Below are 13,638 nucleotides of genomic sequence, written 5' to 3' on the forward strand. Positions count from 1 at the left end.
AAATCAATCAAAATAATATTTTTATTATTTTTAAAATTTTATTTTTATCATCAGAATATAAAAACAATTTTAAAAAATAATAAAAAAAAAAACCTAAAATCACATATTATCCTTTATAAATAATTTAATATCTTACATCAATCGAACTCTTAATCTTAAATAAAAAAAACACCAGGTACTTCCTTATCAGACTGCAAGCTACTTGTTCATCCTTGTAATATATTTATTTAATATAATATTTATAACTCGTAAGATATTTGTTCAACTTAATACTACATTTATCTATCTACAGGAGATACCATGGTCTATTGTACTATACATAATATACTTCAGATTTGACAAAAATACGTGCAGCAAAATACAATAACCCTTGACTATCGAGAATAAGAAAAAAATAAATTACATTCCTAGTATAATTATCACCTCCATTTTTCTGTGCGAAGGTGTACAAATAAAGCATTGCTATATTGTCAGTGCAAGATATTTACATTAATTTTTTAATCGGAGTGCTTCATCTACAAACATGGAGTGGATATTGAGAGGAATTATTATTATATTTTATTTTATTAATATGGATGTTCGGACTAGCTTGTGTGTATTTTAACTAATTTTACAAGTTCTAAAATTAACGACCATGTAAGCTTCTATTGATTCTGAGATTTATAAAACTCGAACCGGTGATTTCTAAAAAGTAAATTAGGATTTGATTAGTTAAGCTACATTCCTTGATGTTAGAATTATTTTTTTTAATCATCGAAAGGAATGCACTTTTTAATGTATAATATTTTTTTTGTAATCATGCATTTCACCCTTTTTGGGGAATGTATATCTTATTGTAAAATACATCATGGGTATTGCATGAAATAAATAAATAAATGGAGCATTGAGATCAGCAAATGGCCGTTGATCTAGCGGTGGAATATATGATGTTGTTATTCTTGTTATTAAATAACGAATTAGCAAATTAACGAGTGTTCCATTAGCAACTAGAGGAGTGCCAATAGCAATATACTGATGGGCACGAACTCCGAGTCTTTGATTTCTTACACTAGCAAATAGCAATATTTAATTTTCGGTCCCCCTCTACATCCTCCTAGCAAGTCATGTGTCACAGTTAGGCACCTCAGGCCAGCCTAACAATGTTTTCCCTCCGCATTCTCGCACTTGAATTCCCAGCAAAAGCCACGACAGTTTCTACTTATTAAAAACCCCAAAGACGTGAACGTGACGCCTAATTTTCGAGTCCCACGCCCAAAAAGAGAAGTCCTGCAATGGGCCTAGTCCAAAAAATGAGCTCTGCAATTCCATCACTTGGCTTGATCCTAGCCTGTTCGGCACCACCGCTGCCTGCCCACTTGCCGCAGGAACATGTTTTTACCACAATTTTTTTTGTTTTTCCTGCCTGCCAGTGTCGGAAAGGCTATGAATGGTCCCCCTGGAAACAACACTTGCCACGACCGAAGTTCAACTGGGGCAAAGCATGCACGCGCCATGAAGTCATGTCCTCTCTCACCGCCCCTACCACGCACTTTCCAAGTTTATTTAATGTATAGTAATAGTCGAGACGGCTCGTGCGACCATAGGATTCGGTTTTTTCTACATGGGAAACTTGGGCTTGAGAAAACATGCCTCCTCGCACAAGCCAGATAATTACCGTAATAATTAAGAGCGAGAGCAGGCAGAGCCACATATTAAGTCAAATACCAAACATGATTCTCAATGATGCCTCGCCAAATATTAAAATTCGGAAGCGCATTACAGCTATCATCCACGATTTTTCTTTTTTAATCCTTTCTTTCGTACTGAATTAAATAACAGTACTCTGTCATTACGTGCACGCATAGCACTTCCCTCCCTTGCCCAAACCCCAACAACCTCCCGCTTTTCGATCTTAACTTACACTCAGCTGGTTGCCAACAAAACAATTGACATTTCGATAAATTGTTACATCTAGTTTAAAAAATTGAAAGAAGAAAACAAAAAAAAAAAGAGGAAAATAACCGGAAAAAGCCACACGAATAAAAAAAACAAAGCGTGCCTGTCTAATCTCTCCCCTGTACAACGTCTGTTCATTGTTTGTTAGTCGCGGTAAAAACCTCCCCTCAGCGCGATGGAAAATATTAAAATATCCATCCGCCCAGGAAAAAAAAAATTCACAAAACGACGACGTAAAAGGCCCCCAAAAAGCTCAAAGAACCCCAGAATCAGCGTCGATGTCAGCCAAGCAAATCCTGATCTTGACACAGCTCCTTTCTTAGCCGTTGTGAGAAAAGCTGACAAGCATCCATACTCAGATCAACGGCTGCTGATAATGCCACGAAAGCAGCTGCATCTTCAGTACAGTTCACGTGCTGCACACTCACTTCCACGCCAGGTTTGCTGCACTTTCCTTCTCCGTCCACGCTAGCTGACATAACAAACCCTCTGTACATGCAATAAGGCCACAATCCATGGCCGTAATCGCCACTACCCCTTGGGCTGCCCACAGGGGACGTGGCTCGTCCGTTTGAGCCAGCTCCTAAATCAATTACAAACTTGCCTCCTTTGTGCGAACTTAGTGTGCTCTCTGCTAATACAATACTGGCTGCGCTCATGCTACCCTTTGTATCAGGGATTAGTTCAAAACGGTAGCCAAGCCCATCAGACGACCCTCGCTCGCGCCAAGCCTCGAGCCGACCCCAGGGTTTCCAGGTACCGTCTCCGGGGCGGAGGATGAGCCACGAGCCAGGGTTGGAGCGGCTAACCCTGTCCGAACCGGGTGAGGGGACAAATGGAGTAACCATTGAAGCTGCGGCTACTGGTGAGCCAGATAAGTCGTGGACTGTTATTGACCAGCCTTTTCGTTCTTTTAGAGGTCTCTCTCTTTCGCTCCCAAAAGAGCTTAGCCAGCTCCTTGAGCTGTTGGGCTCCCCTTGCAATGATCTGAGAAAGACATGAATTTAATCAACTAAACAAGCAAAGGAGAATCTACAAAAAGATGATAAATTGAAGATATGTAATCAATTTAAAATAAAATAAAATAAAAAAGATCTCGCGCGCTTTTACTTTGAGCAGCTTCTGGTTGTGTTATAACTTGGATTAAAAGATTAGCAAATCACTTTACTCTTCTCGAAAGTTATCACATTACTACATTAATTGGTTTTACTAGAAGCTTCCGAGGGCAAGAATAAAACATGAAGAATCACTAAAAATAACTTTTTTAACATTTGAAACTGACTAACCTGGATCTCTGATTGCGGTCACCGGTGGTGGTTCTTAAGCTGAATTTACAAGTAAAAACTGGCTGCCTAATATTGCCTTGGATCTGAAACACTTGGGGACTGCACTCAGGTTCTCCATCAAATTGAAACACGAACCTTGGATCAGGCTCAGCTCTGACATTCAAATGAAATTGAGCGGAGGAACCTTTAAGACACTCTTTTCCAACAGAAATCCATCCATTATGAAACACAACCCCTCTAGATTCCGTTCCCGCAAGATCCAGAGGTACTGAGACTTTCCCTAACAACCTCCCTGAGTTCACTCCACAAGTGTTGCCGCGGCGGCCAGTGTAGATAGAGATTTTGACGTGGAGCTTGTTAGTGAAAATAGATTTGGTAACGAGCCGGTCGAGATCGGACTTGCATAGGTGGAAAGTGGCAGCTAGAGTTTGGTGCTGGCCTTCAGGAAATTGGGTGTTGTCTGGTGGAATGTAGGGAATGACGGCCGTTTGAAGAGGGAAGTTCTTGAGTTTGATTTTGCAAAAGCAGGGCGAGGATGAAGGGTGAACGACAGAGCGTGCAGGTTTCGAAGCGACGGGGATTTTAAGAGCGAGATTTCCTACAGTTATGCGCACGAAAGGGCAGGGATCCATTATTTTTACGGTTCTTCAGCCCTTTCAGCTCTGTAAAGAAATAGAAACTTTTGTGCCTTTGGGCGTGTTAGTAAGAGGCTTAGGTTTTAGGCTTTAAAGTCTGCGGAGGAGAACTTGAGAGAAATGATGAAGAGGAGATTAGTGGCTAACAGAAACAGGCTGGAATAAATGGGGGTATGCGCAGACTGAAGAGAGAGGGTGCGCAATGCGCATACATCACTGGTTGCACTGTCGATAATTCCTTCTGTTAATGGTTCTAGCAGGGAGAACCAAGCAGCTCTCTTTCTATCGCTAGTAGTTTCTCTTTCTAGGGGCAGTAGTAGATAGAGAAGAAAAATATTTAGAGAGAGACTAGTAGGGAGAAGATATTGGTTGAGAAGTGTGCTGTGGAGGAAGACAGCTGTGTACAGGCTGGCGATTATTGCCAGTCAGATCGAAGCTGACGCTATCTATCTATCAATTGGAGTGACTTTCTCTCTCTCTCTCTCTCTCTCTCTCTCTCCCCCTCTCCCTCCCCCATCTATAACCTGACATGACCAACTACGATGTAGGCTCCATTCTTTTTTTTAATTTAAAGTTTCTGTTTTAATGACCGAAATGCCTCTTGTTATTGCCGGGGGTTAGAATTCAAAGTATTTTTTAATTATAAGTTTATTAAAATAATTTTTTATTTTTAAAATTTTATTTTTAATATTATCATATAAAAAAAAATTAAATTTTTTTTAAAAAAACATAAAATTATCTATATTAAAATTGCTAATTTAAAGATAGTATTAGTACAAAGAAAGAAAACAATTACCGGGATTGTATGTAGGAATAATCAACGCCTAGGGATCAGATGTGATAGCATGGGTAAAATTGTGGTTATTTTTTAAATTGTTATATTAAAATAATATTTTTTTTTATTTTTAAAAAATTACTTTTAATATTAATATATCAAAATAATTTTAAAATATATTAATTTAAAATATAAAATTAAAATATTTTTAAAACATAAAAATAAATAGGTATACTCCTACCTCGATGAGGAGACTTTGAAGGCCTGATACTATACTCCAGCGGGATACTATGTGGGTCTCGCTTCCACACGTGGGGCCTGTACAGTGAGGGATGAGGTAATTTATTAACCTGAGGAGAGAGTCGAGTGGGTCCTACTTCTATCTGAGACCGTTGGATGTGTCTTGTTAGGTGGATGGGAGTGGTGGTGATGGGGCGTGGGGTGACGGTGACGAGACATGAAACGAGGACACGTGGCAGGAGGGGGATGGATATGCCACCTGTGACTTTGAGAGGGGTTGGGCCACGGAGTCACGGTGACAGGCATGATCCGGCCATGAGAGGTGTTGTTGGACGACCCGTATCATGTCATAGTTGTGTCATTGGTGATGAATTGTTAAAGCAGGAAATAGTTGAAACATGGAAGAAAAGGGGGCAGCAGATGCTCAATTTGGGGATTGGTTGAAAAATGAGGGAGGGGTAAAGGTGGCCAAATTATTGTTATGAATCTAGAACAGTACAACGACAGAACATAGATGTCAATTCATTTATTTATCTTTTTTTTTTTTTTTTTCTGTTTGTCTGTGCCTGTGGTGCTAGGACGTTACAATGCCATCGACACCTCATAAATCTATCATTGCTTCGATTTTAAGTTTGTGTGTGTATGTGTGTGATTGCTTTGCGACATGAGTAAGATTGTAGAGTTGAATTTAATTCCAAACTTGTTATGATTGTTATATTTGAAATAAAATATTAAAATATATTATTAAATTTATCTTTGTGTGAGAATATACTTCAATTGAAGTTTGATTTTAATTAAAGTGGATTTTTTTTTATCTATGTAATTAAGATAATTATACTTTCTTTTATTTTTATAATATCTTGTCATTTGTTTTAGCTATAAACTAGATAAGTGGTTCATGTTTCATTGTAGACCGGATTAAATTTTCTATAACATGAAAAAGTGATAATCAAGCGTTATTAATGTATTTTAAAGAAGAGAGGAAATCCATGACCTTACACTATAAAAAAAATTAAAAATGATTTCCAACCCCCAATAAATAATTCAAACGTATAAGGATGGAATCATAAAAGAAAATTAGTTGACAAAAATAAGTCCAAGAACATATAGCATCAGCAAATCTACACGAGATTGTCAAAACTTGCAAGAAAAATCACGTGAACATGATAATCTAATAGAAAATAAAACAATGAGTGAACCCGGAACTTAGAGCGGCTCAAGTTTCATAATAAATTTGAAGAAAATTGACTCATTGTGAATGATCAAAAACATAGGTTAACTTGTGACATAGTCATCCCGTGGCAAGCTTGGTCAACACCGAATCATAAATCATTGACTATTTTCCATTATTTTTTTCAAAATGATGTTATCCCTGTTTTTTTTACGAGATTAAAAAAAATAAATTAAAATAAAATTTGATAAAAAGGTTAAGAATCATAATTTTAAATCAAAACACCGAGGGCCTAACCTTGAATGTCACAAAACCTTGAATTGAATGGTAAAATTAAAAAGAAAATTGAAATTAACAAAAGAATCCAAAATAAAAATATAAAAAGAACGGATTCAAGATTATGGATTCAAAGGTGAAATTGTAAAATCTATTTTTATAAAACGGTGGATAATCAAAATTTGAAATCAAAATACTGAGGATCTAACTTTAAATATCACCAAAATCATAATTTACAAATAAAATTGAAAAGAAAGATTAAATCCATAAAAGAATCCAAAACAAAAAAAAAATCAAGAGAACAGGGACCAGACTTGAATAAATTAAAAACCAGGATTATATATCCAAGGATAAAATTGAAAATATATTAAAATCTGATGAAAGAGCTAATAATCAAATTTATAAATCAAAACATTGAGGATCAAATATGAAATGTCATAAAATAAAAGGATAAAATTGATTTTTTTAATGGCCAACACGTAATTTAATGTAGACGAGAGAGACAAGAGGAAACAAAAAGAAAGGGATTCTAGGAGCCTAGTCGTCCTTCAAAATACCACATGCTTCGTCCCTGATGGTAAAAGGCGTTGTGTAGCTTCAAACATCGTGGCAGGAGCTGGTGTTCTTCCACTAGAAGGTAGCTCACGCGTTGCTTAAATAACATAGAGTTGGCCAACACGTTGGCGCGTGCGTGGTAGACACTCACAACTTCTTTTTTTCATTATATTTTTTAAATTAAAAAAAAAAGTTACCCCCAATCCAACTTAACGATAACATAAAACCATACATGAAACGACAAAAACACCCCTTATTGCAAAGCTTATAAAAATTGATTTCAGGGTTGATTTAACAATTTGAGTATCTAAAAAATGTAAAAAACCGAGAATACCCCTTAAAAAATTAAACGACAATAACTTTCAATGACAATTAAGTAACTGAACAATAACATTAAATTATAAAATTATCATGGTGACCCTTGTGAACTTGACGTTGACATTCAAATCCTTATAAAATTACCGAACTATTCTTCTCTCAGTTATGTTGAATAGGGGTAAAATAATAATTTCACAGTGTAAAATACAAATTGAAAACATTGGTCTACGTACTTGTTTGGTTAAATTACCTGGTAGATTGTTCGCACCACATTATAGACATCTGCAAAGAACATTAACGAACGATAATGTAAAAATTAACATCTTCTAAGATTAAAAGCAATTGTCAGGCTTTGTTCATTTTAAAACAAGGTTCATTATTTTCACTGCATGATGCAGGATTTTATATAATTATACATGGAGAAATAATACATGCTGTTGGAGCATATCATCAAACTCAACTATAAAAACATTAATACAAAAGCCTGATGGAAATTAATAAGTGACTCCAATTATTTTTTATACAAAAGTGAGGAAAAAGATGTAGCCCTTCTAGCTGCTGCGTCAACGTGCCAAACTGACATAAGCCTAGCAATTCTTCGCAGTAAAAAAAGGTGACTGTCATGATCTCGATAAATTTTAGAAAGTTAAATCTTTAGAAATTTTACAAAGTCAATGCTGTCGTATTGGTGGTAATGACATCAATTACCAAAGTTCAGAAAAACTTTGTGATAGAAATGATCTACTCAAGAGATTGTTTTGAAATGTAGTTATAATTGTTTTTTAAAATATTTTTTGTGATGAAATATATTAAGATAATATTTTTTTTATTTTTTAAAAATTATTTTTAAAATCAATGTATCGAAAATAATTCAAAATATATAAAAAAAAAATTAATTTTAATTTCAAGTAAAAAATATGACATTGGTTTTTCTAAACTTCGGTATTAAATCGATCCCAAATGTGTCTTATTAGAAAATCAAGTCATTTTTTTTTTAATTTCTACCAAAATTCATTAGCATTTTATCTTTTAATATATAGTGTTTTTACTCCCTCCCCACAATTAATCATCAAATCTTATTCTCTTAACATTTTATCTTTGAATTTTTAACCTCCTGCCAAGCATCTCTTGATTATATAGAAAGAAAAAAGTATCTCTGAGTCAAATAATCAAAATGTAACGAAATTTCTAACATAAACCAAGGAGTGTGATTTAGAAGAATCAAGAAACAAAAAATTCAATCTTTCAAATTTCAAAATATTGATGGAATTAAGAAGAGCCCAGACAATTCATGAGACTACTAGAATATAAAACATGTTTTGTTTTCAAAGAACTTCTAACCAAAAGGTTGACAGATAATTAAAATAATCAATAGACAATATAAAATTGAATTATTTGAATATAAAATAAAAAAAATGAACAGTTTGATTTCCTTTTTTCTTAAAATAAATAGATTGAAATTGAAAGTTATGGAAAGAAAGAGGAGGGAGGGGAGGGGGAATCAGACTAGTGAACTTGCATGATTTGCAAAAAATCATGTTGATTTAACAACTATTTGCAATAATCTAAAATATCTACATTATTCTTCTGTATACAAAATTCTTATCTCATATATATATAATATTAAAAAAAACTAAAGTATACTTCACTCACTTTAGATTTTTTTTATTTTTAAATATCGTATTTCCATATCCTTATCAAGTGGTAGCTCGAGAAGGCCCAAATATAGGCCCGAAAAGAGAATGATAAGGATGGTAGAGAAGTCAGAAAATGATATCCCAATCTGAATTGAAGGGTCCAGAGAGCTCCGCTGCTTTTGTTTTGAGCGGACGACAAGGCCTCCGCCACAGCCATTGCTCACTCACCTTTCTGTTACGTATAGCGAAAGAAGAAGAGAACGAAAATACCCAGAGGAATAAAATAAAATGTCAGTCTCTTCCATATCTGGCTCTCCAATTCTGTTGGCACCCAAACCCTCGACTACACCGTCTTTCAAGCCTGTCAATGGCGAGTTCAAAACGGTCCCAATAGGCACTGGTTTTGGTCATGGTGGGATGTCGATAGAGTGTTCTTCAAGGCCACAGAAGAAGGCAACTGCACATCACAGGAAAACAAGGCCAAGAAAGAGTCAACCATGGGACATAAAGCGCAAGCGCACTGTTTATGCTCCTTTACCTCCCCTACCTCCTGATTGGACTCTTGTTTCTTCTTCTGGTGACGGTGACGGTGACGGTGACGGAGCTGATTTGCCTTCTACTACTGCAGTAGAGGCACCGGTTACAAGTGGGTAGTTGTTTCTTTGTGGTTTTTATCTCGTGTTCTGTTGTTATTGGAGATTTCGTGATGGGTGCTTCGGCTTTTATGTAATTTTAATTGTGTTTCCGAGTCTTAATAACCAAAGAATGAAATGCAATTATTACTACTAATAATTTTATTGTCTCTCTGAATTAGTAATTTGATTATTTTGACGAAGTGAGTAGTAGCCCGAAGCTACCTTCTCCCGGAGACTCTTTTGAGCATTCAAAATCGTGTCTTTAGCCAATTAACATGTAACTCAAAGCCTCAACTGCCCTCCATGCCTCCTCTTCCCCTGTAAGGTCTCAAGGTTTGACCCTTTTGTAGCCAGAAATCTGTGAGAACTGACGTCAAACACGAATCTGATACAGGTATAATCACGGGGAATCCTCAATCTTGCTCGCCAAAAGATGAGCTGTAAGGGTTTGGTTGATATATTGAAAATGGAAAACATTTTTCTTTCTTGCTGATGTTGTCAAGGCATAAAACACATTCTGCAGTGCCAAGTCATTTCCAGTAAGACAAATGCTAGCTTGTGCCATCGTAAATTCACAAGGTAACTCGGTCGTTTCTGTGGGAAACTGGGAGTGCATCGCTCGGTGGTCGGTGCACGCCCGCAAGCAGATATGATTGTGTCGAATGAAACTCTGAACCACACGTGACGATAGCATATCCTTCAGTGTTTAACCTTTTATTTTTATTTAATGAAAAATCCCTAAGAATCGATAACTCTCTATACGCAACGGAATTTATTTGTCAAAGACAAGGCAACACTGTTCTATGAACTGCTCGACTAGTCAAGCGGGATACTATCCCAAGAGAAATGACTCTACACATCACGAGGTTGCTCTTCACCAGCTGCGCATGGCACCTTTGAACAACACAAGATAATGGCGAGATAACATAACGAGTTGAACAAAGCCAGCTGAATCCAAGGGAGCTGATAGCCATCGATTGTTGCGCAGCAGACAAGCATCCTGCCAGCCAGACAAGTTGAAGGTTGGGATTACTTGTATCCTCCAGCTGCTAGCAGGCATTAATTATGCTATTCAAGGAACTTAGCAAGTCCCCTGCACATACTTTCTCAGACAACATGATGCTTTTGAGACAACTTTTATGTCAAGTAAATCATGCTTCAAACAGTTTCTAGGTGGATTTTTTCTTGTATTGATTCTGTACAAGGCTCGGAACGCAGTCTGTAATTATATGCTCATGCTATGGCATTTTCCCGTAACCTGCCAAGTTTCCATGTTAAGATATACAATAAAAGAAACCGTGGGGCACATTTTCAAGATATAGCAATAAAACACAAGTATAACACTAAGGAGCAGAAGGCCTCAGAAGAAAAAAGTGCATTTTAGATTTTTGAAAATGTTAAACACCGTTCAAAGAGTGATTGAAAACAAATTTGGATGGAAAAGAAAATAAAATGCTGTCTTGCCGGGGAAGTAGTTAATGCTGACGACAGATCACCGGTCCAATGCTCTCGGATAATATCAAGATTGAACAGCCGGAGACCCTCCATGTATTTAACAAAGTAAAAACAAGCCGGAGATAATAACATTTGTACTGATGAAAAAAGAAGGAAAATACGAAGAAGGTTACTGGTCAAAGATGACGTTCCCTTGCGAGTTTTTCAAGCAATGGTCATGGAGGAAGCTCTGCAGGACGTTAGGAATATATTACAGGAAATTGCCAGAATATTATGCTAAAGGCCTTATTGCAGGCTCTCAATTGCTGAATACAGTTCAATGGCACCAATGATGACGGGAACAAATCCATCTTTTTCACAGTTAAGGTTTAAAGAGGAGAAACAACGGCATTCAACTCTCCCACTAGCTTTGGATCTAGAAATTATCCTGGGGAATCATCTACTGCACGAGGTACCAAAGAAACTTAATGTGACAGGAAATAAGGCATCGCTTTAATGATCATTCCATCAAAACCACCCAATAATATGATTTATTTGCTCTCAGTATCAACAACAAATTGCAAATCTATGCTTGTAAGTAGCTTCACAAGCTGATAAGAAAAGCCTTGCAGAAGTTAACAAAAAGAAGTCATGAATGACAACTTACCAGCAACACCAGGGTTCAAATTAGCATTTTCTGCAGAAGTGGCAGTGCAAGAAACAAGTGGAAACCGGAACATGCCAGCAATGTTCAAAAGCTCATAGGTAATGAGAAACGCCTCACCACCTTCATGGTCTCCCAACAATATAAACTTTAAACACAACACCCCCTAGAACAAAGAAAGCAATAGCAAAAGCAGGGGAAGCTGGTGCCTAAGATCATCAAACTAACATAAGAACCTACATGAAGTACAGCTATATACCATGGTTGACACCAGAAGAACAAGTGGAGGTCAAGTTTCTGAAGTAACCAGGAGAATGTATATGTGTCAGTTCCCAACAATGAACCTTGATGATACAAACCATGTGACATATTTTATCCAATGAACACTCGTGGAAGATGGGTCAAGGCTTCTCTCCTGCACAAACCATGCAGCATGAAACCTACATCCAATGTTTGGATACAGAGGACACACATGCTTGTCCATCATATATGTGAGTTCCTATCATGGAGTGCATCTGAATGCTCATTGAGAAAGAGCCAGAGCATTCTTGTCACAGCGAGAGGCAAAAGCAGAATATGTAGAGATAGGGATAATGAAGGGATGGAAAAAGAAAACCACACCTAACTTTACCATTCCAGGTAATTTATCACCAATCCACCTAGATACATCAGTAATCACCTAACACAGGGCATAGTCGATGCAACTATGGAAAATTGGTAAATGATTTAGTGTTCCTACTGGTCCAGTTCTTGAAACTACAGAAAACATATATAACAGAAGATGGAGTCCATCCCTTAGAATACAATTGAGACCCTTTAATGTCAAGATGAATAGCTGGCATATACAAAAAACGGAAACAGGGATAAAATATATGAAATACAGTACAGCTTGTGAAACAAATTTTACGGAGTTGAAGTTGTGTATGCACTTGGGATTTTATAGATATTGAAAAACAGATCATGCAGTAATGTTACCTCATACATAACACTTAATAAAGTCTCTTAATTGTATCATGTTCGCAAAGTTTTCCTAACTTCCTCTAAGACTACCACAGGTAAATAGACAAGAAATCATTTCATTTCTCCTAGTTCCAGTAGAAGAATAAAAGACAACTAGATATAAGAAGAGTGTATAAGTATTGCCAATGAGATAATAAAATCTCATAGAAGTGGAACACGATAGCACAACAAACAGCAGTACAAGATGCAAGAAACAACTGAGATTAATTCCTCTTGATTCGTACGGACACCACCTAATCCTTGCTATCTCCAGTTAATTAAAAAATGCAAAATATGTTTGTATGAATCATATCCTGTAGTCCTAAATGCTACCTAATAAAACAAAAAACTGAAAGAAACTCTTTAAGGTCAGCAGAGTTGCATTAATGTGTAAAAGAAACATTTCATCCCAGCAACCAGCTGTGATTTTTTCATTGGTAGCCTAACTAGAAGCATAAACCACAATAAGTGTCATTAGCAGCAATTCCTGCTTTGAAGTTATCTGATTCTCTGGAAACACACTAAACTTTAAACATTATGCACAACATCTCCAATATATGAAACTTTGGAGAAAATGAAGAAATGCTCATATATAAAAGGAAGCATTTATCACATGCAGAGCATGAAAATACAGTTAAAACCATTATCAACCGGTAGCTATGGATGAATAAGAATCTAGCTACCAGAACAAAACAGGAACACTGATACATGAATCAAAGACAGGCAAAACTGGACAATCCATCCTGGCCTTTCTCATGATCTGAACACAATAAAAAGAAATTTGACTATTCATCTCATTTTATTAGACTGATAACATTCCCGAGAAACAAACTGATGAAAAAGAATACTAGATTACAAGGTGTACTATTATGAAAATTTCAATTACCTGTGCAAGATCCAATATTTCCTTCGCAAGCAGGAGCAAGAATATGCAAACCTGAAAGAGCAAAAACTAGGACTCCTTGTGTGTCTGAGAAATCTAGTTCTGGAATCACTTATGCCAACTTGCTAAGCAAATAATGCACTGGATATATCTCAAACAGCATGCATAAGCTTGCTCTCTTAAAATGAAAACTTC

At 36.4% G+C, this 13,638-nt stretch overlaps 2 protein-coding genes across 2 annotated transcripts; one reads left to right on the forward strand and one right to left on the reverse strand.

Annotated features, from left to right (window-relative positions):
• Nucleotides 1–1,907: 1,907 nt before the first annotated feature.
• On the reverse strand, nt 1,908–4,235 carry LOC118031402 (uncharacterized). The gene is made up of 2 exons (XM_035035803.2): nt 3,222–4,235; nt 1,908–2,922 (listed from the first exon to the last, which is right to left on the reverse strand). The coding sequence occupies exons 1-2, from the start codon at nt 3,851–3,853 to the stop codon at nt 2,217–2,219; spliced, it is 1,338 nt and encodes a 445-aa protein (XP_034891694.1). The 5' UTR covers nt 3,854–4,235; the 3' UTR covers nt 1,908–2,216.
• A 4,722-nt stretch (nt 4,236–8,957) lies between these two features.
• On the forward strand, nt 8,958–9,620 carry LOC118031405 (large ribosomal subunit protein cL38). The gene has a single exon (XM_035035805.2). It carries the CDS (start codon nt 9,117–9,119, stop codon nt 9,480–9,482), a length of 366 nt encoding a protein of 121 aa, XP_034891696.1. The 5' UTR covers nt 8,958–9,116; the 3' UTR covers nt 9,483–9,620.
• The last annotated feature ends 4,018 nt before the right edge of the window (nt 9,621–13,638 follow it).

The sequence above is a fragment of the Populus alba genome, chromosome 11, assembly GCF_005239225.2.
Source record: "Populus alba chromosome 11, ASM523922v2, whole genome shotgun sequence".
NCBI lineage: Eukaryota > Viridiplantae > Streptophyta > Magnoliopsida > Malpighiales > Salicaceae > Populus > Populus alba.